Source organism: Lepidochelys kempii, chromosome 2 (assembly GCF_965140265.1).
Source record: "Lepidochelys kempii isolate rLepKem1 chromosome 2, rLepKem1.hap2, whole genome shotgun sequence".
Taxonomy (NCBI): Eukaryota; Metazoa; Chordata; order Testudines; family Cheloniidae; genus Lepidochelys; species Lepidochelys kempii.
This window is the reverse complement of record NC_133257.1, coordinates 63,145,608-63,173,594: the sequence shown is the minus strand read 5'-3', so window position 1 is coordinate 63,173,594 and position 27,987 is coordinate 63,145,608. Positions and strand designations below refer to the sequence as shown.

The 27,987-nt window shown below is 42.4% G+C and overlaps 1 protein-coding gene across 2 annotated transcripts in view; it reads right to left on the bottom strand.

Moving 5' to 3' along the window:
- CYP7B1 (cytochrome P450 family 7 subfamily B member 1) overlaps positions 1–27,987 on the bottom strand; it is a 193,591-nt gene that overhangs the window by 144,826 nt on the left and 20,778 nt on the right. The window contains exon 2 of one of the 2 annotated variants that reach the window (XM_073331023.1): positions 10,938–11,214. The exons of the other annotated variant lie outside the window; for it this stretch is intronic. Coding sequence (XP_073187124.1) covers positions 10,938–10,969 — 32 coding nt within the window. The 5' untranslated portion in view covers positions 10,970–11,214. The remainder of the gene's footprint in view (positions 1–10,937; positions 11,215–27,987) is intronic. 2 annotated transcript variants of the gene reach the window in all.

The window sequence follows — 27,987 nt, the reverse complement described above, 5'->3', positions numbered from 1 at the left end:
TTCATGGTAGGACACTTTACCACTCCAGGCCAGTAACACGTACTCGGGAATCATGGTAGAACAAAGCATTGCAGTGTATGTTTGCTGGCATTCAAACAACATCCGTTCTTTATCTCTCTGTGTTATCCTCAGGAGAGTGAGATATAATTCATGGTCACCTGGTTGAAATAGAGTGCTTTTCTTCAGGGGACACTCAGAGGAGCCCATTCCTGCTGGGCTGTTTGCCTGTGGCTAAACAGAAATGTTCCCCGCTGTTAGCCACAGGGAGGGGGGAAGGTTGAGGGGGTAGTCACACGGTGGGAGGAGGCAAAATGCGACCTTGTAACGAAAGCACATGTGCTATGTATGTAATGTTAACAGCAAGGTTTACCCTGAAAGAGTGTAGCCACTGTTTTATAAAATGTGTCTTTTTAAATACCGCTGTCCCTTTTTTTTTTCTCCACCAGCTGCATGTGTTTCAATGATCACAGGATCTTCTCCTTCCCAGAGGCTAGTGAAGCTTAGAAAGAAAAAAAAACACACTCGCGATGAAATGTTCTCCGAGCTCATGCTGTCCTCCCACACTGACAGAGCACAGACAAATGCGTGGAGGCAAATAATGTCAGAGTGCAGGAAAGCACAAAATGACCGGGAGGAGAGGTGGCGGGCTGAAGAGAGTAAGTGGCGGGCTGAAGACAGGGCTGAAGCTCAAATGTGGCGGCAGCGTGATGAGAGGAGGCAGGATTCAATGCTGAGGCTGCTGCAGGACCAAACCAGTATGCTCCAGTGTATGGTTGAGCTGCAGCAAAGGCAGCTGGAGCACAGACTGCCACTGCAGCTCCTCTGTAACCAACCGCCCTCCTCCCCAAGTTCCATAGCCTCCACACCCAGACGCCCAAGAACGCGGTGGGGGGGCCTCCGGCCAACCAGCCACTCCACCACAGAGGATTGCCCCAAAAAAAGAAGGCTGTCATTCAATAAATTTTAAAGTTGTAAACTTTTAAAGTGCTGTGCTTAAAGTGCTGTGTGGCATTTTCCTTCCCTCCTCCACCACCCCTCCTGGGCTACCTTGGTAGTCATCCCCCTATTTGTGTGATGAATGAATAAAGAATGCATGAATGTGAAGCAACAATGACTATATTGCCTCTGCAAGCGGTGATTGAAGGGAGGAGGGGCGGGTGGTTAGCTTACAGGGAAGTAGAGTGAACCAAGGGGCGGGGGGTTTCATCAAGGAGAAACAAACAGAACTTTCACACCGTAGCCTGGCCAGTCATGAAACTGGTTTTCAAAGCTTCTCTGATGCGTACCGCGCCCTCCTGTGCTCTTCTAACCGCCCTGGTGTCTGGCTGCGCGTAACCAGCAGCCAGGCGATTTGCCTCAACCTCCCACCCCGCCATAAACGTCTCCCCCTTACTCTCACAGATATTGTGGAGCACACAGCAAGCAGTAATAACAGTGGGAATATTGGTTTCGCTGAGGTCTAAGCGAGTCAGTAAACTGCGCCAGCGCGCCTTTAAACGTCCAAATGCACATTCTACCACCATTCTGCACTTGCTCAGCCTGTAGTTGAACAGCTCCTGACTACTGTCCAGGCTGCCTGTGTACGGCTTAATGAGCCATGGCATTAAGGGGTAGGCTGGGTCCCCAAGGATACATATAGGCATTTCAACATCCCCAACAGTTATTTTCTGGTCTGGGAATAAAGTCCCTTCCTGCAGCTTTTGAAACAGACCAGAGTTCCTGAAGATGTGAGCATCATGCACCTTTCCCGGCCATCAACATCACCACGTTGATGTTGGTGAAACGTCCCTTGTGATCCACCAGAGCTTGCAGCACTATCGAAAAGTACCCCTTGCGGTTTATGTACTCGGCGGCTTGGTGCTCCGGTGCCAAGATAGGGATATGGGTTCCGTCTATAGCCCCACCACAGTTAGGGAATCCCATTGCAGCAAAGCCATCCACTATGACCTGCACATTTCCCAGGGTCACTACCCTTGATATCAGCAGATCTTTGATTGCGTGGGCTACTTGCATCACAGCAGCCCCCACAGTAGATTTGCCCACTCCAAATTGATTCCCAACTGACCGGTAGCTGTCTGGTGTTGCAAGCTTCCACAGGGCTATCGCCACTCGCTTCTCAACTGTGATGGCAGCTCTCATCTTGGTATTCATGCGCCTCAGGGCAACGGAAAGCAAGTCACAAAGTTCCATGAAAGTGCCCTTACGCATGCGAAAGTTTCGCAGCCACTGGGAATCGTCCCAGACCTGCAACACTATGCGGTCCCACCAGTCTGTGCTTGTTTCCCGAGTCCAGAATCGGCGTTCCACAGCATGAACCTGCCCCATTAGCACCATGATGCATGCATTGGCAGGGCCCATGCTTTCAGAGAAATCTGTGTCCATGTCCTGATCACTCACGTGACCGCGCTGACGTCGCCTCCTCGCCCGGTATCGCTTTGCCAGGTTCTGGTGCTGCATATACTGCTGGATAATGCGTGTGGTGTTTAATGTGCTCCTAATTGCCAAAGTGAGCTGAGCGGCCTCCATGCTTGCCTTGGTATGGCGTCCGCACAGAAAAAAGGCGCGGAACGATTGTCTGCCGTTGCTCTGACGGAGGGAGGGGCGACTGACGACACGGCTTACAGGGTTGGCTTCAGGGAGCTAAAATCAACAAAAGGGGTGTCTTTACATCAAGGAGTATTTCAGGCAGGACTTCACGGAGGGTTCCAATAAGAAATGGTGCACCTAAGTTATCGTTCTTATTGGAACAAGGACGTTAGCCTGGCCTCTGATTGATACATGGCTAGATTTACCTCGCTGCACCTTCTCTGTGAGTGACTGCAGTGTGACCTAGAAGAATGAGTCCCCTAGACAGGGGAGGAGGCAAATGAGTACAAAACAAATCTGGTCTATTTCTTGTTTTGACCCACTCCATCTATCTTTTACATCTTTGGCTGGCAGCAGACGGTGCAGAAGGACTGCATGCCATCCACATCTCATGGCTGCTCGGCAGAAGATGGTACAGTACGACTGCTAGCCATCCTCATCTCTTGCCTGCCTGGCAGAAGATGGTACAATACGACTACTAGCAATCCTCATCTCTTGCCTGCCTGGCAGAAGATGGTACAGTACGACTGCTAGCAGTCCGTATCGCCTGCCCGCTCACCATAAGACGGTTCAATAGGACTGACTGCAGGACTAAAGAGAATGACCTGGTCAAGTCACTCCAAATTTAGTCCCTGCGCCCATGTCTGCCCAGGCGCTCCCAGTCGACGTGGCCAGGAGCACCTCGGACATGACGATGACGGCTACCAGTCATACTGTACCGTCTGCTGCCACAAGGCAATGCCGTACTGCGTCTGCCAGCACCCAGGAGACATAGGGTGACGGTTACCTGAGCGGGCTCCATGCTTGCCGTGGTATGGCGTCTGCACAGGTAACTCAGGAAAAAAGGCGCGAAACGATTGTCTGCCCTTGCTTTCATGGAGGGAGGGAGGGAACGGGGGCCTGACAATATGTACCCAGAACCACCCGCGACAATGTTTTAGCCCCATCAGGCATTGGGATCTCAACCCAGAATTCCAATGGGCAGTGGAGACTGCGGGAACTGTGGGATAGCTACCCAAAGTGCAACGCTCCGGAAGTCGACTCTAGCCTCGGTACTGTGGAAGCGCTCCGCCGAGTTAATGCACTTAATGCACTTAGAGCATTTTCTGTGGGGACACACACACTCGAATATATAAAACCGATTTCTAAAAAAACGACTTCTATTAATTCAACCTTATTCCGTAGTGTAAACATACCCTAAGTTAGTAAGGCAGAGATTTGGGATCAGAAAGTCCATTTCTGGAAGTTCACGCATTAATACTTATAAGTTATTTGCTGGCCACATGAAAAGTATCACATTTTCTACAAAAACATCAATTTTTTCCTGAGAACCAAAATGGTTACAAACATTTTCTGTAGGTGCCATAAATTATTTGTTTAACAGAGAACTGTATATTGTATAGCTCTAGGTTTTATTCATCTCCAGTGAAGTGCTATGAAGTTCAGCAACCCAACAGCATCTAAATTCAGCACAGAGTTCTGTTTAGCAAAATCAACATCATAGGAAGTTTAGAACTAAGCTATTCAGGGGTTAAGTGTAGGATTAGATTGAAGTATATAGCCTGTGGATTTTGTACATAATATACACTGCATATGGATAGCAGTTCCATCTGGCTAGAGTAACTAGCAGAAAGATATAAGCAGATAAAATTACAGCTAATTTAGTAACACGCACCCACATGATACCAGTAACTTCAAGTCCAGATTTGACTGAAAATGTTTATAATTGTTACCATTTGCATCTCTTCACTGAACTTTAAATTCTTATAAAAGTGCCTATATATAATTAAAATAGGGACCTCACCACAGCAATTCATGGCTTGGTGATTTCTAGAGTGGATTACTGCAATGTAACGTGTAACTACACTTGAAAGCCCCTAAGAAGGTACAGGTGGTGTAGAATTCGGCTACTGGCAAGTTAAGCCATATCATTACAGGGAACATAATATTGCAGATCTCAAGGAACTGCAATGGTCACCATATTAACTTCCAAATGCAATTTAACGAGTTTATTTCAATCTATAAAGACCTATATAACTTAGTCCTAGTTATCAGAGCCACAGTCTGTCTCACAAACAGCCATGGTTACAAGTGAGGACAGCTGGGCACTTTGACTAAGAATCCCTAGATCTAAAAGTCTGAAATGGGTGGCCAAGCATTCTCCAGGGCCTCGTCTTAGGAATTTGCTTCCTCTAATAGTCCAACACTGCTAGAGTTTGTTGAATTTTACAGCAAAAAGCTTATCTCTTTTCTCAAGAGCTTGCTTCAAAAGATGGGATGGGATGCGGGAAAATTGTATGTTGGAAAATGACTTTTTTCTATTGGCTTCTTCCAGAGATGCAAAATACAGTGGGTTTTTTATTAAATTTTGGACATAAACCTCGAGACATGCAGGTAAATCAAACACAGTAAAAAAAAAAATCATGTATATAAACCTATCAAGCTGTGAACTACAAGGATTATAGTATGTACCTCCTACCCATAGTTGTGAGCACTTACTCACATGAGCAATCTCACTGAAGTCAAACTCATGAAAGCTAATCATAGGAGTAAGGGCTTACCAACAGGAGTAGGGTCCTACCAAATTCACGGCCATGAAAAATGCATCACGAACTGTGAAATCTGGTCTCCCCCATGAAACCTGGTCTTTTCTGTGCTTTTACCTTATACTATACAGATGTCACATGGAAAAGCAGCGTTTCTCAAATTAGGAGTCCTGACCCAAAAGGGAGTTGCAGGGGGTCACAAGGTTATTTTAGTGGGGTCCTGGTATTGCCACCCTTACTTCTGTGCTGACTTCAGAGCTGGGTGGCCAGAGGATGATGGCTGTTGGCAGGGCACCCAGCTCTGAAGGGGTGGCACCCACCAAAAGCAGTGCAGAAATAAGGGTGGCAATACCATATCATGCCATCCTTTCTTTTGCACTCCCAGCCTGCAGCCGCTGCTCTCCAGCCGCCCAGCTATGAAGGCAGCGCCTCTGCCAGCAGCAGCACAGAAGTAAGGGTAGACGTTCCACAACCCCCTTACAATAACCTTGTGACCAACTCTTTTTTGGGTCAGAACCCCTAAAATTACAACACTGTGAAATTTCAGATTGAAATAGCTGAAATCATGACATTTACGATTTTTAAAGTCCTATGACCGTGAAATTGATCAAAATGGACTGTGAATTTGGTAGGGTGCTAAACATGAGTAAGAGTTACATAAAGTAGACTTCCATTTCTACTGTTATTATTCTTCAAGTGGCAAAAAAAGAACAAATCTCACTTCAAGCCCCTTACAAATCATTTACTTTAGCCCAAGAACTGTTGGTGATGTGTTTACATGAAGTGTAAGTATGAGTTTCCTGAAGGGGTTATGTCGGCATTTTGTTTCAATGCTAAAATACAGCTGGGGAAGAGAGGAAACGAGGAAGTTCAGAATAATGCTCCTTTAGATCCACTTCAATTTCTCCTACTGAGTTAATCAGACATGACGTTGATTTTATTCTGTATTCAGGACCTGTTAGGTATTCTATCCAACTGAAATACAAACACTTGTTTCAGTTACTGAGACAAGCAGGTAGAGATTAAAAGAAGCATTGCTGAATCTCCTTTACATTTACAGTGGACTTTTTAATTACTACTATATACTGTATATCGTCTGGAGACCCAAATCTTCAAAAACAATCATGACTTTTAAGAATGTAATCGTACCCTGTTAGTGATATAAGAGTTCACATCAGGAAGAACTATTGCACTTTACAGAATTCAGCAGAGAGATGATTCTTCTCTAGTACTCAGTAGCAGCAGTATTTCAGGGCTTTTATGCTGTGGCTTTGACAGTCTAAACAGAAATTAAATCCCTGCAATCATAACTCATCCTCCAATTGCTTTAAAATGGACATTTAGCTCCTCAAAGGGGTTGACAATGTCTTTTTAAATTATAACTGCTGATTTATATCACTGTCGTATGACAAAATAGACAAAGTTTTCAAGTCTGGATCTATAACAAGTATCCCTAGCACACATTAGTGGACAGAGTTCTTTACGAATAAAATAGGTCTGCTCTCTGCTGACCAATTAAGAAACTATCTTCATGATAATTGTTCTGTACGAATATTAAAAAAAAAAAAAAAGTGTATCAGATTGCAGATTTCACGTGTTTTCCTCTTTCTTCTGTCACATGAATTCATTTCTTCAAATGAGATTTCTAGTCACCATTTACTTGTTGGAACCCCAAAAAAATTGCACAGGCCCATTTTTGTATTTCTTGTATGTTTCCAAATCATTCCTTGCTATGCTGGTCCACTGGGAAAGAGACTGAAGTGTTCCAGAGTTCAAAAGCTGACTGTTGGCCCAGGATTGTTAATGTGAAAAATTCTTTTGTTTGTAGCAGCTGTTACAAATCAAAAAGTAATTATATTTCAGAGAGTCACACAGTGTGATTTTTATCCTAACAAGAGTTTACAAAAATAGAACTATGTTGTTCCAAAATGTACTGGAAACCAAGATTCCTAGAATATTTTTTCATCCAATTCAAAATATGCATGTGATGTTAGCGTGATTAGTTCTGAGGAAAACCACAAAATGAATGACATTCCAGTGTTTATAATGAAATTGTGTTTGTCTTAAGTATATGCGGGTAGTTCTGGGGGAAAGACACAAGTAGCCTTTCCCCTGACCCACCACACGCAAAGGATATGTACAAAAAGTAGTTCATGCACTTTATGGTGGAGCGGGAGGGCCTGGGGACTGTTCCTTCCTAGCAACACCAAAATGTCCCAAATGCAAGGAGGAGGAGGAGTGGGCAGGAGATGCAGCCATGGCCCTGCTACCCACTTACCAGCCTGCAGTGATGACCAGGCACACTACAGTGAGCTGGCTGGATTACCCAACAGGATAGTAAAACATGCACATTAGGGGTGAAATTCCAGCCCTATTAAAGTCAACAGGAGTGTTACCATTGACTTCAAAGGAGCCAAGATTTCACCTACAAATTTAGGAGAGGATGGGCTTTCCAGTCACAATCCTTCCCATTGTTTCTTCTGTGCCAAAAGAAACTCTGTACAGCCTCCAGTACTAGGCAGAGCCCAAAGGTGGGATTTTCAAAAGCATTCAATGTTGGCCTAACTCTGTTCCTCTTAAGGCTATTTTTACAACTGACTTTAATGAACTAGACCAACTCTGAATGCTTTTTGAAAATCCCACTCTAAACACACAATCTAGCCCTTGCTATTATCATCAAACATTGCAAATTTTCAATCAAGTCAGGTCCTGAATAGACAGTCATGGTATGGGCTCCTTTTGTAACTTGTTTTGTGATACCTCTCGGTTTCATCGGGATTTGACATTGAAGTATAGACAAAGATTAGAGCCTTCCAAAACGGTGGAGTGAATTTAAATATGGGGTACTAAAATAGCAATTAACACTATTAAGACAGATTTAGTTCTGAAGGGAAGATGGGTATAACGATAATGAAATAGCTTGGTTTGCTAAATTATTACAGTGCAGTATATCTGAAATTTTGATAAACTGTGTGATGCTACAGTGCTGTAAATAATTTGGAAGAAAAACAACAACATTTTAATAAGCCATGTGGAATAGATTGTCCTTTCCTTCCTGCTGGGATATTGATATTTTTTCTGATAATAATTTTAAATAGCAACAATTATGGAGGCATGCATTGCTGATGCTAGATGAGTGCCCAATGTCTACACTCTACTGAGACCCAATGATGGCTACCAAATTAAAGCATCTTATTATAGCTTAATAAAAGGGGGTGAGGGGAGGGAGGACAGCAAACCTCCAGGCATTTTAAATGCACCCATCACTGTAGTATCTAGGATCCCTCCTGGAAAATACCACGATTGGGAGACTCGCATACCACCACAACACTCCAAGATGCAGGAGGTTCAGACTATCCAGGTCATTCAGGTATCCAGCAGTGAAACCTCAGACATGGAAGAAGAAACAACTAAGATGACAGAAGTTACTGAGTGCTATAAGGTGTGTGTATTTAAGGGTGAACGTTGTATCAGTGGTTGGGTCCACAGCATATATCAGACTATCATGAAAATGTCTTTAAACTGACCTAGTTGATTTATAAAATAGGACTCAATGAGGAACATTTGGATTCAGTTTCTAATTCCCAAGGTTGAGTCCACTCATTCACAAATGGCTGGAAATAAATGTATTCTGGCCAGTCTACTGGCAGTAGATGGAGTCCATGTGACCTCTTCTCACATGCACCCTAAGAAAGGACAAATTTATCCATGTATTTTAAGGTACTCCACAGCAGACAAGTAATTAATCCTCACAGTAATAAAGGCAAAGGTCCCCCAGAATATGGGAAAATCAGATATCTTTTCTTTCCCTGGACCTTTCTTAAAAGTATCAGTGAAGAAAATGTAAGAAACTTAACACTGCAGCTCACACTGAAGGAAGCTCTTTTGGGAATCTTGAATTCAGCAATGCGGGAGAATAAAATCCAGGGTCAAAATGAATCTTCACTTTCCATTTTTGCCCAAACTTGCTTGCTGATAACGCTACAGTGGAGACGCATGGCACCCAGAAAACGAGTTATGTGGCTTGCCATTTCTAGACTTTTGGGATCTACAACAATACGTAAAAAGTGTTGTCCTGGTACAATCTATAAAGGAGATGTAGTCTCCTAAAAACATTACAGTGTATTAGAAGTCTTAATCTGGAACTTTTAAAGCAAAATTAATCTCTTACCCCTCTTTTTGAGCAGATTCCCATACACAGAAAGGCTACCTGCTGTAATCTCTCATCAAAATTTAATCTATCACTCTGGTTTTAATTTAACATTATTACATTGTATTTTCGTGTTAAAATCTCTTTTGTTTTCCTTCAGCTTTCTGAAACCATCTGGTTTCTGTTAAGACTAACTTCTTAAAAACTTATAAGGAAGACCCTCATATGATGACATTATGAGATTAATTTTCTAAAGAGAGGCAGAGAGCTGTGTACGATCATGAATGCTCACCTGCAATGATACCTTCATGCAGGTTTACAGTAACTATGTATGCAATCAGGGTAATTACACTTCAGAATGGGTAATTAGGTGTCTAATTACTCATCTGTTTGCACAATTACTCAAACTGCACTAACACTTGTGGTAAATGTAGTAACACATGTGCATGCACATTTTTTGTGCGCACAAGTCTCTCTACCTTTTGGAAAGGTGGTCTCTCGTGCTTGATGGATATTATATGTTGAGGGTTATTATAACACATACATTCTCTTCAGCTGTTTCCTGGAAGTTCTATGCCTTGTCCTTACCATTCCTCAGTTAAAATGAAAACACAGAACACCTGTGAAAATATTTCTAGTGTGGTAAGGAGGCTGATATAGGGGTTACATAAAATACTTATGAGGCATTGTAACTATAGTTATTTAATAATGATCTAGCAAATTACATATGATTTGCTTTTTACTTTGTTTGTGTTCTGATTTCTTGTGCTATACATACAAACAGGCTTGCACATATATTTGTGCAAATGGGTCAAAATCCCCCCCATTTACTTTATATTTTATAAAATGTAAAGTGTTTCTACTCATATTGGTTTTGTTTGATTACAAATGGGTCAGGATGCTCTGCAATGTAATTAACTCAGCAATGAATCTATGTTCAACCTGTCATATTATTGTACATATTTAGGATAGCCGTGTGGTTAAAAACACAAGACTCAGTCAGGAGACTTGGATTCTAAAGTCCTGACTCTGCCACAGCCTTTAGTCTAACTTTGGACAGGAAACTGAGGCCTCCATATACACAATCAATACAAATGTCAGGGGACCTGGTTACAATAGGGCTCTCCCTATTGTATGTAGTATTAAAATATATATGTATATATCTGTGCCTCAGTTTCCTTATCTGTAAGCTAGGGACAATAATACTCACTGGTCCCAAATTAATATTTGAAAAGAGTGATGCAGTCCTCAGAGAAGGTGCAATATAAATTCAAAGTATTATTAAGTATTTGTTTTATAACCCCCCTTCTACACTCTTCCCTTGTATGCAGATGTTTTTACTTTAAATGCTACAGTGATCCCAGTCCATAACCATTTGTTTCCTTCACTTTCTCATATAACCATGGCTATGATTCAATTCTAAAGTTAACATTGTGTAAGACTACTAGAACGCACCCCTCGTTTAAGTAAATTATCAGTCACTAAAAGGAGCATAAGTATCTTATTGCTGTCTTCTGGGAGATGCACCCAGGACTGGATTATAGCCCTGATTCACCCATGTACTTAAACACATGCCTAACTTTAAGAACGTGAATGGTCTGGTTGCAGTAAAGACTTCAGAGGGACTACTCACAAGTTTAAAGGGAGGGATGTACCTTGCTGAATTGTGTTCTATGGCAGGATTCATGGTCTTGAGCCCTGGGCCTAAAGGAGGCCCATGGACCCTCAAAGTTTGAATCTCAGGATCAACATAGGAGGCCTGCCCCCAAACTCATGAGGAAAGGAGGAAGCAATATTGGCAGAGCATGGAGTCAGAGGGCTTCATGCAGTTTAGCAAGGAGAAGGGTTGGATTTTCATGTGTTAAGGTTCTGGTCAGGTCGGATCTGCACTCCATTTAGTCTTAATCCATCACTGGACACCATCCATTGTATCTAAAACACACACAGACAACAAGGGAACAGAGATTATATTCCTTACTGATAGTCCATCCTTTAGTTATATTCATGTTATGATTTTTAATTTATGGGACAGGTGCCCAGAGCACTGGATGGACGTCTGTATTTGCATTTGAAAAATCTGCATTAATTACATACCCCTTCCATATTATCAAATCTCTAAACATAAAAACTGTGTTCCATTTTGGAAATGATGAACGTGATCTGAAGACCATCTTCCAATTTCCAGAACAGATCAGAAGTGATTGCTGAGGACTTTAAATATCCCATTTCAGTCATCTATGGATCGTTAAATGCCAGGGTAAATATTATCAGCCAAAAATTCCTCATTAATAAATGTATTCATACCGGACGAAAAAGTTCCCTGAAGGCTACTTAATCCAATGAGATCTTTGTTTTAACCCCTTCAGTTCTGCATTAAACCCATCAGAACAAATAAATAATACTTAGTTCTTAAAATATACATGGGGTCAACCCTCAAATGGTTAAAGAATTTAATCACAAGGCAAAGCAGCCTTCTTCATACTAAGAGTTCACTATAGAGGAAGTAAATTATATATGTAGTTAGGATTCAAAAAGACAAATCAAAGGAGGAGGAGGAGGGTTAATAAATCTGTCCTCTGATGAGGATATTCTATTATAAAATCATTTGTAAGAATATTAACCTGTAAAAACAAATTGCTGATGGGTTCATGGGTTGAATGAGACTGTTATAAAGGGCCATTAAATGCAAAAGAGAATAGCTATAACCAGTTAAAGGCTGAAAGCGTAAACTAGAAGTAGATCTTTTTCATTATACTTGCACCATTCACACTGCAACATAGATGTTCAGTTATGAGAGCATTTTCATCATGTTCACTGTTTTATAAAGGTTTATCACCCAGTGCCACTTTTTTCTTCTCTTTATGCTGTACAAAAAGAAACTTAAACTTTTTTCCTTTGGGTGTGTGTGTTTAATTCCCATCCACCAATTTTCAAATTACAAATTCATGTCTTATCCACCCTGGAACTCTACAGATGATTGTCTGTAGCTAACAGAATTTGGGAATAATTAAGAAAGAAATAGATAACTAATACGATAGAAAATATCATATTTCCTCTATGTAAATCCACAGTACGCCCACATCTTGAATACTGCATGCAGATGTGGTCGCCCCATCTCAAAAAAGATATATGGGAATTGGAAAAGGTTCAGAAAATGGCAACAAAAATTATTAGAGGTATGGAACAGCTGCTGTATGAGGAAAGACTAATAAGACTGAGACTTTTCAGCTTGGAAAAGAGACAACTAAGGGGGGGATATGACAGAGGTCTATAAAAATCATGACTGGTGTGGAGAAAATAAATAAGGAAGTGTTATTTACTCCTTCTCATAACACAAGAAGCAGGGATCACCAAATGAAATTAATAGACAGCAGGTTTAAAACAAACAAAAGGAAGTATTTGTTCACACAATGTAGTCAACCTGTGGAACTCGTTGCCAGATGATGTTGAAAGCCAAAACTATAAGAGGGGTCAAAAAAGAACTAGAGAAGTTCATGGAGGATAGGTCCATGAATGGCTATTAGCCAGGATGGGCAGGGATGCAAAACCATGCTCTGAAGTGTCCCTAGCCTCTGTTTGCCAGAAGCTGGGAATGGGAGAAATAGCATGATTATGAATGACTGGAAAACTAGTGAGATTATAGTACCACAAGAAATTGAAACATAAGCAGTTAAGGGAGGGTAGGGAGAGAGAGATTTTTAGTCAGGCTCTTCTGAACAAGGTTTTTGTTCATTTTTGTTAACATCCATTTAACTCATTAACTCTGTAAATTCAAGCAATAAGTTTCAGTCCAGAGACTCTCTCTGACTGTAAATTTATACAGCACCTGCCATAAACTGAGCGCCTAATCCTGATGGGGATATCTGCCACTGTAAGGTAAATATTAAAAATATATAATAAATCAAAACCCTGAGACACACTTGGGACAAAAGAGTTTTGTTTTTAACAGAGAGACTCAGCATCCCTAACCTCTGGACCTTCCTCATACTTTTAAGATACATCAGGCAATAAAAACTTTTTTTTAAAGTTTCAGAACTTTTTAAATATCACAGGGAAATGTAAACAGGGAGGCTAGCAAAGAGGAGCAGATCAGCGATAAGACTACCATGATACCAACTGGCTAAGCAGCAGTTCTGCAGAAAAGGACCTGGGGATTACAGTGGATGAGAAGCTGGATATGAGGCAGCAGTGTTCCCTTGTTGCCAAGAAAGCTAACAGCATTTTGGGCTGCATTAGTAGGAGCATTGCCAGCAGATTGAGGGAAATGATTATTGCCCTCTATTCAGCACTGGTGAGGCCGCGTCAGGAGTACTGCGTCCAGTTTTGGGCCCCCCACTACAGAAAGGATGTGGACAAATTGGAGAGAGTCCAGCGGAGGGCAACGAAAATGATCAGGAGACTGGGGCATATGACTTATGTTGGATCATATTAAAGAAGTTCTGTATTAAAATCACAAATGAGTTTGATTCCCCAGAGTTTAAATTCCAGGGTATTACTAATTAAGAGGTCTCTTGGTTTTTGGTACTGTTTCTCTCCCTCTATGTGTGAAACTTGCAAGCTGCTAATTGTGTTAGTACATTCTAAGACAGAGTCTGTTCTCAAAGCAATTCACAGAGAGACTCAAAGCAATACTCTAACAACAGAAACAGCACCCAGAGACTCCCTGCCCTTTTGTTGTATTAACAATTATGATTAAAATAGAGATAGAGGATGTATGTGGATGGATGCTTGGTGTGGATAATAACTGAATGATCAGGGAGGTGCCAGCCTAAGAATCCAGTGTCCATTGGCTGAAGAAGGCATCAAGTGGAAATAACCAGAGGACCCCCCGGAGGGCAGACTGGAATCCACCCAACAGCCTCAAGAATGGGAGAACCAAAGAACAAGATAACATCTTGGAGCCGTCAGGAATGTGCTATCTGCTGATCGATTCAGCAACAGCATGATGAAGCAATTCCCATAGACTGGCATAGGAAGAAATTCCTATAAAAATAGACTCTAAAAAGTGAGAACTTTGGGGTCTGATTCTGCAAACTAACTTCCAGGAGCATCAGATGAGCATCTGACAAGGCCCTGCTCCCTCCTCATGTCCTGGCCAGTGGCTGGGCATGAGCAACTCTAAGGCTGGTAACTATGATAACAACCTTGCAGAACCTGTGTGTGTGTGTGTGTGTATATGTTTGTATGAATGAATGTGAGAATAAATTTGAGATTGAATGGAATGTTATAACTATAACTAACTACTTACTATGATTCTTTCTGTATTCACAGTAAATGTGGTATTTTGCCTTTTTCCCTTTAATAAGATCCTGCTGGTTTTTATTTTATTGGTACAACACTTATAAGGAGAGGCTGAGGGAACTGGGCTTATTTAGTCTGCAGAAGAGAAGAGTGAGGGGGGATTTGATAGTCTTCAACTACCTGAAGGGGGGTTCCAAAGAGGATGGAGCTCAGCTGTTCTCAGTGGTGGCAGATGACAGAACAAGGAGCAATGGTCTCAAGTTGCAGTGGGGGAGGTCTAGGTTGGATATTAGGAAAAACTATTTCATTAGGAGCGTGGTGAAGCCCTGGAATGCGTTACCTAGGGAGGTGGTGGAATCTCCATCCTTAGAGGTGTGAAAGGAGAATGAATTATATTGAAATTATAATTCATTAAAGAAATGCTACTTGAAGGGTTTGTTGAAATATAGTTGTCAGGAAGAGAAACATTAAGGAGTGTGAGACAATGGGTCCTCAAACTAATTAACTTACAGCTCCTACTGAGCTAGGAGATTGGTAGACGTTAGTATGCAAGTAAGATATGTATGTATATTTGTCAATTTCTGCTTTCTTTTGTCTCTTATGTTAAATTGGCTTTGGCTTAGCTGTATATATAAGTTATCTTGAGCCTCAGAGAGGGGCTCACATCTGGGTGCATTAGCAAAGCACTTTGCTAATAAACAGAGTGGTCTGACAAATTATGTGAGTCCTGAATCTGACTTTGGCAATTTGGAGGTTCCACCGAGATGGCAACCATCTTCTCTGGGACTGTGTGACTCCTGACTGTTCTTAGGACGGCTGTGGCAAGCCGGCACCTGGGCATTTGGCCCGAGCGGTCCTCCGCCAGAACGGAAGGGTGCATGACCACAGTGAAGTCTACGCCATCGAACCTGTTGGTTCCCACTCTGTTCTGGTAGGGATCCCGGGATCTGACATCAGGAATCTGGTCAGGTAATTATTTCTGTGTTTTGTCTGGACTGAGGACTGTCTTGTCTCTGTGTCTATCCGTCCTCCCTGTGGTGTGTTTGAGTCTGGGCACCGTCTCCATCCGGGGATCGGCTGACCAAAGGGTTCCTGTCCCCACGGTCTGAGTGAGTGAAATCTGCACAATCGCAGCCTTGGGTAAAACCTTTGGTGTGAAAGCAAGGGCGACTGAGGCAGTAGCCTGTGGGCTGCTTTTGTGTGTTGCACCGGGCATCGCTCTGACGAACCTGACTTTCCTTCTTGTGTGATTGGTGTGTAAAGTCCTCCTGTATGGGTAACCAGACGTCTAAGTTGGGACAGTTCCCTAAAGGAACGCCGGCTCGGTTTATGTATTTTAGGAAGAGTCCAGACTCCTGTGAATTTCTGGAAAAATGGTCTAGACTAAGGGGGTCAGGTAGAGTGGCTACTACCACCACTACGCTTCTGTCCCCAGAAGCCTTTACAGCTATTCTGAAGGAAAATGGGCCCTTTTCCCACAGAAATGGTCTATAAGGGACTGCTGCAGGCAGAGAGAGAATCTGATCAAAATTGTTTGACTACTGGGTAATGTAATCAAAATCACTAAAGGATGTAAGAGGTTTCTATTGGAACTTAACTTGGCTGCTCCTGGTTGTGTCTAGTTGTACAAGATGGAAGTGTAATCGGGTACAGTTGTGTAAAAGAGTAATCACAGCGCAAGGGATGTTAGGCAAAAGAGAATTTTGTGTGTGTGTGTGTATAGTGCTAAAATCTGAAGCTGTGTCTCAGCTATTACCTGAGAATAAACTTATAGCTTGGTACAGCAGAGAAACTATTGCAAACATGGTCTGTTGCACAAGAGGGGAAACTGAGATACACCATGAATGTATTCATGATACCTCATGAATTTCATAAATGACCAGTGAGTGGGGTAATTCACTAGCCTGACTATAGAACAAAATAAGGACAGCCTGGAAGCAATTCTTCTGTTTTTCCCGCAATTAGCAAGGAAATTTGTAAAAGAAAGTGGTATTATTATGAAGCAATAATCTGTCCCCACCAGGGGGGTGGAAATTGTTTCTTTTGTTTTTAGACTCTACAAGCAAGCTGGCGCCAGCGGAAGAATAACTCAGAATACCATGGATCTATGTTTTGCGTTGTTTGTCTGTGGTGTTTGTCTTGTTGCTAGCATTGTTTTGTTTTAATGAACAGAAAACCTTATGACATGGGTGGGGGATGGCTTCAAAAGGCTGACCGGGGGGGGGGGGGGAGATTATGTGTATAGGAATGCAAAAGGCTAACTCAGGAAAATCCCAAAATTCAGTGGCCACTGTTAGGATCTTGGGACAAAGACCGAGTAGACGTCTTAAAAGACAAACTCGGCCAACCTAAAACTAAATTGGCAAAAGGAGAGGTTGATTGTTTCATGCAGTGGTGGGAAGAGGCAACTCATAGGTGGACAGAATCAAAACTTGCCTCTCTCAAAGATTCTGGCTTCTATCCCACCAGATGCAACTCATTTTACTGTTGTTGATTCGTGCTCTGCTTTCTTTTCTGTCCCGGTTCACCCTGACTCCCAGTTCCTGTTTGCCTTTTCTTACAAGGAGCAACAGTACCCACGGACCACACTGCCCCAGGGGTATACTGAAAGCCCGTCATATTTTTCCCAAACATTAGCCCGAGACCTTGCTAACCTTGTTTTCCCGTCCAGGTCCACACTAGTCCAATATGTAGATGATCTACTCCTCTGTTCCCCTTCATTGTCTCCCTCTGAAACTGACTCTTTAGTGCTCCTTACTGCCCTAGCAAATAAGGGTCACAAAGCTTCTCGCTCTAAACTACAACTCTGTCAAGCTTCTGTCACATACCTTGGCTTTCTCCTCTCCCAGCGTTCCCGTGCACTTTCTCCCACCCGCGTCCAAGCTATCCTTAACTTTCCCCGACCCCACTCCCCACGCCAGGTCCGGAAGTTTTTAGGCATGGCGGGATTTTGCAGTCAATGGATTCCCCAATATGCCTCCCTTGCAAAACCTCTCCAGGAACTCACACGATTCTCTGTGCCTGACCCCATGCCGTGGCCCCCTGAGGCCAATTCTGCCTTTGTTTCCCTCAAACAGGGTTTGGCTTCTGCCCCTGCCTTAGGGCTGCCTGACTATTCTAAGCCTTTTACCCTTTTCTGCCACGAACAGTCTGGGTGTGCACTTGGAGTTCTCACTCAGATGCACAGAGAAAAGAACCACCCAGTGGCTTATTTCTCTGCCACTTTAGACCCTGTTGCCCAAGGCTTACCCCCCTGCCTGCGTGCTGTGGCTGCTGCAGCGCGCCTAGTCGAAACGTCCGATTCCCTTGTTCTCCTCTTACCCTGCTGGTCCCTCACTGACCTCACCCTGCTCCAAGACTCTGCCCCAGAAACCAAGAGAGAATCCTGGGATGCTCAGGGTTGCTCTCTACATCCCGATTCCTTTTGGCGCTCGCCTACTGGCACCTTTGTAGCCCCCTTTTCACTCTACCCATCTCCGGCCGCCCTGCTACACGGTGTTTCGCATGTCGGAAAGGAGGGAATGGTCTCTGCTGTAACAAAGACAGGATGGTGGGCCCCCCTATTTTAGCTCTTTTGCAGCCCGCCACTGTGCAGCCTGTACCATTTGTCAAAGCCATAATATTTACAGGTAAACCTGTAAAAGTGGCCCAGGGGTTCCGGGGCCTGCCTTAAGCACCGTTCTTGCACAAATGCCTGTCACCTATATGAATTTATATTGGTTATGGGATGTTTATTCTCCGGTTGGATTGAAGCCTTTCCTTGTCACAAGGTTGACTCACTGTCTGTTGCCAAATGTTTGTTAAATCATATTATGCCTGCCAAGGGAATTCCTGCTACTCTGTCCAGTGATCGGGGTACACATTTTACTGGACAACTTGTTCAACACCTGGACGGTATATTGCATATCAAACATCTGTTGCACTGTCCCTACCACCCAGAGTGCAGGTGCAGTTGAAAAACAAAATGGTGTACTTAAGAATAAGCTTGCTAAAATTTTGACTCTACAGGATTAAGCTGGCCAGTAGCCCTTATGGACATGAGATCCACTCCATCCCAAAGGCATAAATTAAGTCCCTTTGAAATTGTTATGGGACGCCCTATGTGAGCTATGACTACTATTACTCCCGTTCCAGATTTGAACTTGACTCACAGTGCACTCCTTCAGTATTGCAAGGGACTAATGCAAGCTGTAAGTCACTTCCATTCACAGGTTCGAGCCGCCTGGCCCACGGAACCCACCTCCGATGCTTGCCACAACCTGGAGCCAGGCGATTGGGTCTACGTATGGCGCCATCATCGAAAGCACGCCTTGGAGCCCTGGTGGAAGGGTCCTCATCAGGTACTGCTTACTACACAGAGGGCTGTTAAACGATCTGGCATCGCAGCGTGGATACGTGCTTCACAGTGTAAGAAGACACCATCCCCAGAGAACCAATCATCACCTCAGGACAACGCAGAGTCAATTTTGATTCCAGAAGAAGACGTAGAGGAACAGTCTGCAATGCCTTACAATCTACACTCTTGTAAGGGTTGCCAGAAGCAGACGACGAACAAAAACGAAAAAAAAGCAGTAGCGAGCCTAGCGCCTACTGCCTGGTGGGCGTAAAACCGTGACTGCAGTTCCCTCAGTTGAGGTTGTCAGAACCAGAAGAGTCTTGCCTCCAACATGCGCCTCTGCCTGTTTCTTGGCTGCTGATATCTTACGGTCTGGGGAGACCACGATGACAATTCTTTTATCCAGCAGCAGGTGTGGATAGCTCAGACCCTTAATATTTCTAATTGCTGGGTCTGCAGCCACATCCCAGCCCACTCTCAAACTGGTGTTCCTGTCCTGGCTATCCCACTCATGTCCCCAGACCTCACTGGAGGGCCTCATCCGTTTAACAAAATATGGAACAGCAATGACACTTGGGAAGCGGTGGGAATAAATGCATCTCAATGGATAAGTGTGGTGGAGGGAAAGGGTCATTGGTGTTGGGTGTATAATGGGAGAGAGCTGGATCTGGGGAAAAGCCGTTGCCTTCAGCATATTGTGGCCAATGGTGTATGGGATTATTCAAACAACACTAAAGTGGCGGGCCGGGTATGGAGATATGAATTTTTTTCTCAACCTGGGATCAAACAGAGAAATCACTCATGTTCCCCTAACAGTAACCTTAGTGAAAACAATACAATCTTTCAATGTCATGCAAATAACACCACTCCTCGTAAGGAGAATTACCCTGTACCCTTTGAGGGATGCTACTCCTCCTTTGCAAACACCTATATGACAAATGGGTGCAACCGACCCTTCCCGGCCTTAATAGGCCATCACTCGGTGTGTGGGACCAGAGCTTATACCGCACTACCAGCTAATTGGTCAGGAATCTGTTATCCCGCCCGACTCTTCCCACAATTCCGAGTGCTAGGAACCTTCCCTCGAGAATGCCTCCGCAATTTCAGGCAAAAAAGAAAGGACTTAACAGATGCCCAATGATATGTAAATAACATAAGCCCCTTAACCTGGGAAGAGGCCATTGGCGGTTCCTTAATACCATTAGGGGGAGTAATACATCATGCAAAAAGGCTCCTAAGGTTACAAGCAGTAGTTGAAATAATGGCAAATGAAACCGGAGAAAGTTTAAGAGCCCTGGCCAAAGAAACAGGGGCAATCCGACAGATGGCCCTCCAAAACCGTCAGGCATTGGACATAGTGCTGGCGGCAAAAGGAGGGACTTGTGCTCTCATTGGAAAAGACTGCTGTGTGTATATACCAGACAACACCAATGAGGTAATAGATCGTGCTAGCCACTTAGAACAAATCGCATATCTTCCCCACGGAGAGCCAAGTTCTTTATGGAAGTGGCTAAGTAACCTTTTCAATTTCTCTGGCATAGGAAACTGGTTGTTTCAGGGAGCCCTAACTCTCCTGTTTGGAATCCTAATAATTTTGGTATGTTTTCAGTTACTTTCCTGTTGTATGCAAAATTGTGTCAGGCATGCTACACAGATAGCTGCCCCAAACCAGAGTGCTAATTTGATGATTTTAAATATCACTGATGAACAAAGAGATAAAGAACAATTGATATGTGGAACCCAGTCATTGTTGGTCACTGCGTAGCTTGACCAAAAGGGGGGATTGTGAAAGGAGAATGAATTATATTGAAATTATAATTCATTAAAGAAATGCTACTTGAAGGGTTTGTTGAAATATAGTTGTCAGGAAGAGAAACATTAAGAAGTGTGAGACAATGGGTCCTCAAACTAATTAACTTAGAGCTCCTACTGAGCTAGGAGATTGGTAAATGTTAGTGTGCAAGTAAGATATGTATGTATATTTGTCAGTTTCTGCTTTCTTTTGTCTCTTATGTTAAATTGGCTTTGGCTTAGCTGTATAAATAAGTTATCTTGAGCCTCAGAGAGGGGCTCACATCTGGGTGCATTAGCAAAGCGCTTTGCTAATAAACAGAGTGGTCTGACAAATTATGTGAGTCCTGAATCTGACTTTGACAGAGGTTGTTAAGGCCCGGCTTGACAAAGTCCTGGCTCGGATGCTTTAGTTGGGGTTGGTCCTGCTTTGAGCAGGGGGTTGGACAAGATGGCCTCCTAAGGTCTCTTCCAATCCTGATATTCTATGATACTAGTAAACAGAGCCGTGCAAACAACTCCTAATAGAAGGTTGAAGTTTCTATCCTGCCCTTCCCCACAAGACAAATGACAATACAAATAACTGGAGAGCTAAGATGTGTACGGAGAGACTGGCTATTCAGACATCTCTAACATTCAGAACTGTAATAGCACAGCAAATGCATCATTCCTGCTATAATAATGGAAAAATGAAGGCCATTCTTGGTAAATGATCACACATGTAGGGTTCACTGTCTCTTATACTTCCATTTGTTTTCACTATAACTTGTCCTAAATATATATATACCTTGAGTCCTATCAATACATCATGGGACCACTGACCAAGATATTTTTAAAATAAAGTATAACGAGGATCATGGGATACTTGTTCTACTAATGCCACGAGGAAAGAAATGCCGACAAAATCTGTGTAGATTACTAATCACAGTGAGCCAGAGCATGTCCTGATCAGACAGACCTGTCCACTCCAGAAGAGAGATGGAAGAATGCCACTTCCATGGCACAACCCCTATTTCAAAAACTCTACTAGTTACATATATCAGAGGGGAAAATTGATCATTTTTGTAATGAAAAGAATTGCTCATTTATTATGAATTCCTTTAGCATATTTCAAATTTTTACATTTTTGAAAAACAAATGCTCAGAATAAATATTTTAGAAATAATAGCAGACGAGGGACCTCTTGGACATATTTCATCATTTCAAAATATACACTTTATACATGTGAAAATGTATCAAAGCCACAAATGCTTTGGTCAAGAAGTTTCACCCTTCTTGAATTGACTGATGATATCATATGTTCTAGAAATATTTTTATCATTTGGCATGCTGCTAAGCACCATATGGCACAGCACACTGACAAGTGAAAAAGGACTAGTTTTAAATATATATATTTTTTAAAAAGTTATGCTTCTATAGAAGTATGAAGATATAGGCACAAATTCTGTAACTCTATTACAGTACAAGGAGACCATTAGGAAAGGTAAGAATTTTGAGCCCATTCAAAATCAAAAATTAAATTACAAAATTAAACCATAAAGGTAGCTTAAACAAGGGATATAACATTTTAGGAGGAATCTGAACTGAACGTAACAATTACCTTCTCACTCACTATTTAACACTCCTTTTACTAAGCCCTGCAGTTACTGTAGTACTGACATATTAACCCTTCCCTGGACAAAAGAAGAGTAATTGGGCTTTGTGTAGGAAACTCCATAGGGAACGGACAATGATGAAATCCACCCCCAGTTTGGAAACAGCTATTTGAATTTACTATTCCTGCTTTTGGGTTGGAACAGTAGTCACTGCTGCTGCCCCTATTTAGGAAATTTCAGTGAACATAAGAACGGCCATACTGGGTCAGAACAAAGGTCCATTTAGCCCAGTATCCTGTCTACTGACAGTGGCCAATGCCAGGTGCTTCACAGAGAATTAACAGAACAGGTAATCATCAAATGATCCATGCCTTGTCGCTGTGACATTGCACCCCATAATGGCTTATAGAAATATGCTTATGAGTGTAAATATGATTTAACTGGAATATGTTTTATGCTAGATATGCCATGTAACATATCTTTGCAAAGGTTATGTTCTACTAAATGTATTCATCCTATTCATATGCATGTATCATTTTTATATCTAAAGTTATGAACGTTGGCTCTAAGCTTGTATCTAAAGCATTTGCTGTAGGAAGCACATAAGGCAGATTTGGTCAACATAATGTGAAGGGGTTATTCAAGTAATTGGGAGTACTTAGCTACCCACGGACCTTGAGAGACGCCAATCCACATCTGAGCTTTCCTGGGAACTAACTTGTAAACAAGAGCATCGGCCTGTAAAGAACTGAGTCATGCATGGACATGTGATTTGCCCATGTGACTCCAAAACTCCATCTTGTAGCTGTGATTCTGCACAGGAAAACGGAAGAGGTTTCCACCCACAAAAGAAAGACTATATAAGACCCTGGGAAACCCCTTGATTTTGTCTTCAACTGGCTCAGAAGATAGCCTCTCCACCCCAAAGAGATATCTGTAAGAAACTGGAACAAAGGACAGTAACTACAGGATTGTGAGTGATTGCTGGACCCGGATTAGGAAGGAGTCTACTTTGTCAAAGAAGCTTATTGGAACATCTCTGAGGGTGAGAATTACCTGCATTTAGTTTCCTACTGTATTAGGCTTAGACATGCATGTTTTGTTTTATTTTGCTTGGTAATTTACTCTGTTCTGTCTGTTATTACTTGGAACCACTTAAATCCTACTTTTTATATTTAATAAAATCACTTTTTACTTATTAATTAATCCAGAGCAAGTATTAATACCTGGGGGAGCAAACAGCTGTACATATCTCTCTATCAGTGTTATAGAGAGCGAACCATTTATGAGTTTACCCTGTATAAGCTTTATACAGAGTACAATGGATTTATTTGGGGTTTGGATCCCATTGGGAGCTGGGTATCTCGATGTTGGGAGACAGGAGCACTTCTTAAGCTGCTTTCAGTTAAGCCTGCAGCTTTTGGGGGACGTGGCTCAGAGCTGGGTCTGTGTTTGTAGCAGGCTAGTGTGTCTGGCACAACCAGGCAGGGCACTGAAGTCCCAAGCTGCCAGGGAAAATGGGCTTAGAGGTAGTCTCAGCACATCAGGTAGCAGTTCCCAAGGGGGTTTCCGTGACGCAGCCGTCACAGTCACCCATTCCCAATGCAGCCACATAAGCACAAATCAAAAAGCCCCTTCTTCAAGGACCCAGATTAAGACATAGGCACTACAGGCCTGTGTTCAGGGCTTTGGCTCCTGGAGTCTGGTGATAACATCAGAATCTCAACTTTAAATTTTTAAAAAATTGAGTTTCTAGCACTCATGTTGGTGAAGAAATGTTCAAAACCATGACTATGCATAACCATCACAGGGGTGTTTGCAGAATGCCCAAAATAATAGCTCTGAGAGGTGCGGATCACCCCCTTCACATCAACTCCGAAACCTATCACTCTGGCAGTCTCCACAAATACCATTGCAGCAAAGAATTGCGTGTGACCTTATCTGCCACCACCCCACTGTGGTACTTCTAGAACACTGAGAATAGGTGGGGGCTGAGTCTTCACTCTTCTGGAACACAACCAAGCCCACTTAACATCAGAGAGCCGTCGCTGGGGGAGCCGGAGGACTCCATCATGCCCAGAATGGAGTGATGGTGGGCCCCCATCAGATGGTTATTTTGTGGGTGACCCCTGCCACTGTCACTTCAGGCAAGGTTGGGGCTATGGCATGGGAACAGGACCACAAGAGGTCCTTAGAGTGGTGAGACAAGGTGCCTGGATTGCATTAATCTAGCCCTATTTCTCCATGGCAGCCTAAACAGGATGAGCACAAAGTCCCTCATGTCCCCTCCCAGTGCACAGAGACGCAGAAGTTCCCTTAAGCAGCAATTCTGCCTGTGCCACCCCTGTGGATAAGCACCACAGAACTCTTGTGCTGGCCCTCAGCCCTGGGTGAATCTCATTCTTAGAGAGATTCTTACAACCTATCCTGGAAAACAATCCCTCAATCTCACGGACCTTGGGAGGCAGGCCAGTCCTCGCTTACAGACAGCCCCCTAACCTGAAGCAAATACCCACCAGCAACTACACACCACACCGCCAATCCCTGTAGAAAACCTCATTACCTACTCTGTCCCCATATCTACTCTAGCAACAGCATCAGAGGACCCAACCACATCAGCCACACCATCAGAGGCTCATTCACCTGCACATCTACTAATGTTATATATGCCAGCAAAGCCCCTCTGCCATGTACATTGACCAAACCGGATAGTCCCAATGTAAAAGAATAAATGGACACAAATTGGACATCAGGAATGGTAACCATACAAAAGCCAGTAGGAGAACACTTCAATCTTCCTGGACAGTCTATAACAGATTTGAAAGTAGCTATACTTGAACAAAAATACTTCAGAAACAGACTTCAAAGAGAAACAGCAGAACTAAAATTCATTTGCAAATTCACCATTAATTTGGGCTTGAATGGGGACTGGGAGTGGCTGGCTCATTACAAAACCAGCTTTGCCTCTCCTGGAATTGACACCTCCTCATCTATTATTGGGAGTGGACTACATCCACTCTGATCGAATTGGCCCTGTCTGTGAGGCAACTCCCTTCCCTTCATGTGTCAGTATATAATGCCTGCATCTGTAATTTTCACTCCATGCATCTGAAGAAGTGGGTGTTTTACCCACGAAAGCTTATGCCCAAATAAATCTGTTAGTCTTTAAGGTGCCACCAGACTCCTTGTTGTTTTTGTGGATACAGACTAACACGGCTGACCCTCTGACATTCTTAGAGAGGGTTGTTAAAATTGCAGATGTACCAAAATGTCTGGAATTAATTCACATAGTCACATTTAATTGTTCTTTGTAAATGGCAGCTCAATCAATATCTCTAGTTCTTTCAGCATTAGAGGAGATGCAACCTGTTCCTTTCTTTAAGAAAATGTGCCAGAACCATGTAGACATTTGGCCTTAATGCACATGCAAAACATTTTTCTCTTCTATTTTTCATTATTTTGGATTAAATGACATTATCAACAGAGTGAAGCAGTGTACTGGATATTTAATTAAAGAGATAGGACATGTTCACTCTCAAGGTAGAAAGGAGGGCTGTTCTCTTTTGACAAGCGAACATTTTAAGGTGAACTACAAAGCAAAACTGAAAACCGAGTTAAGCACAGATTTTTCTTCAGAATGCCCCTACTCACAAGGCTATAGGGGACATTCAGCACAAGTAGTTGACTTAATTAATATTTTCAGAATTTTCTTTTCTTGTTGGGAAATCTTCTTGGCACTTCCTAGTATGTGACATCATAAATGCCAGGAAGTCTCACTGTACACAGAGTGCCCGAGTTGCATTATCTGTGATGTGCAAGAGTGAGGCATTCCAGAAATATATTTAGAGAGCCAGCAAGTATAAGGTATAATAAAATTAATAATTATATCACCACCACCATTAGGTCCTTCTCTTCATTGGTCAGCTACTACTGCAATTGCTCCTTTACTCTTAATAACTACCCATTTTAGACAGATAATATTATGCTGTACATATCTTTTGAAAGCTTTAATGATTCCTTCCTATCCATCCCCTCCAACTTGATCAAGTAAACACAATTCCTCCACTAAAAAGAGTATTTTTCAACACGTTCACATCTATCACCTCTCTCTAGCCTCAGACCTCTTATTTCCCTCAAAAAATGTCTAATGTTTGTATTCTCGCCAACTCTGAACAAACTCTTCTTCTTCCACATATTCCACGTCTGAAAATGTACCACTATCTCCACAACACTCTTGTGCATGTATGTCAATATGTCGACTCCTCCACTACTCAAATCCTCATTCAGACCTTCATCTCCTCTTTCCTTGATCTTGCAACTGTTAAAACTTCCATTGACTTCATTCAGTATTGTGGGATTCTAGCCATGCATAAAAGTCAATGAGGGATATGTGGTTAAAACACCATGCAATGCTTTGAAAATTTAGAGTTATATATTAGTGCCACAAAAACATACCCCTCTGATTTCTAACAAAGTTAAAAACACAGCAATAAAGAACGTTAGCTAAACAAACCCACTCTAGTAGTTGATTTGAATGCTAACTAATTTTTATAGTTACAGTTTCTTGAGGTACTAAAATCAAACTGACAAAGCCATTTGTTTTCCCTGCCATAAAGTCACATAAATCACAGATTATACAGGTTTGAAAATTTGTGTAGGATACATAATAATACTTACACAACAATGCTGACACTTTAACGGTGAACAGAGGGAGAAGTGTTCCTGTCCCAGGGAAAAAAAAACAAAAAACATAAAACGACCAGCCACCCCATCAAACGATGCCACTCCCTTGAGGGTGTTGGTAGAGAAGGAAAAAAATAGTTTATAACTGATGTCTTTTCATGAAAGCTTGAGGTTACAGACACCTTTTGCATCATATGTTCCCAACATCATGTATCGTCTGTATTTATTGGTGGATCATGATAGCCATGAATGGGCACAGAGAAACTGGTAAGCTAAGGAATAAGGGTTAGCTTCCAAAAAATGAATCTAACTTATTTTGATGTTATGGGGCACTCACACTAGCTTTATCTAAATCTTGTAGTAATTTTGTCCAGCAAAAAGAATTATGAGAAAAAGAAGGTATGACAAACCAAGCTCTATTGAACTTCTTTGTTTCAAATTTCTACTAATTTCAAATAATTTTGGCAGTAATTATTGCAAATCATTTTAAATACCTTGGAAATGAAATTACTCTAATATTTATGTACTATAACCTTTTATTTTGAACCACTAGAAGACTAACTATGTCAATAATCTTCTATTCCCCCTGCTCCTTGGAAGTTCTTTATTTTTCACTCCTGACAAAGACCTAAAGATTCCATCACACTTCAGAAACCAACGCTCTGCTCAACTTTGAGGTAAGCATCACTAGTAACATCCTCCTCACCAAGGAAGAGCTTTCTTAACCAGCCAGAGGAGGAATCACTGTTAAGCAAAGTGAGCTGTTCACTATACCACAGGAGATGTACATGCTGGGCTTGATTCTAATTACTGATGTAAATCAGGTATAACTCTGCTGAAGTCAATGGAGCAGTTGAGGTCAATGGGGGTACAGCAATGTTAAAACTGTTGTAAGTGAAATCAGAACCAGGCTTTTTGTCTCTACAGCACTCCTAACAGTGACAAAGAGGCAGAGAGTTAGAATGATTTAGATAAGCTTTTTAGAGAGAGCTATGTGCCAGGTACCTCCATCTGAATAACAGCAATTTACATGGGTTGTTAGGTATCAGAAAATAACAG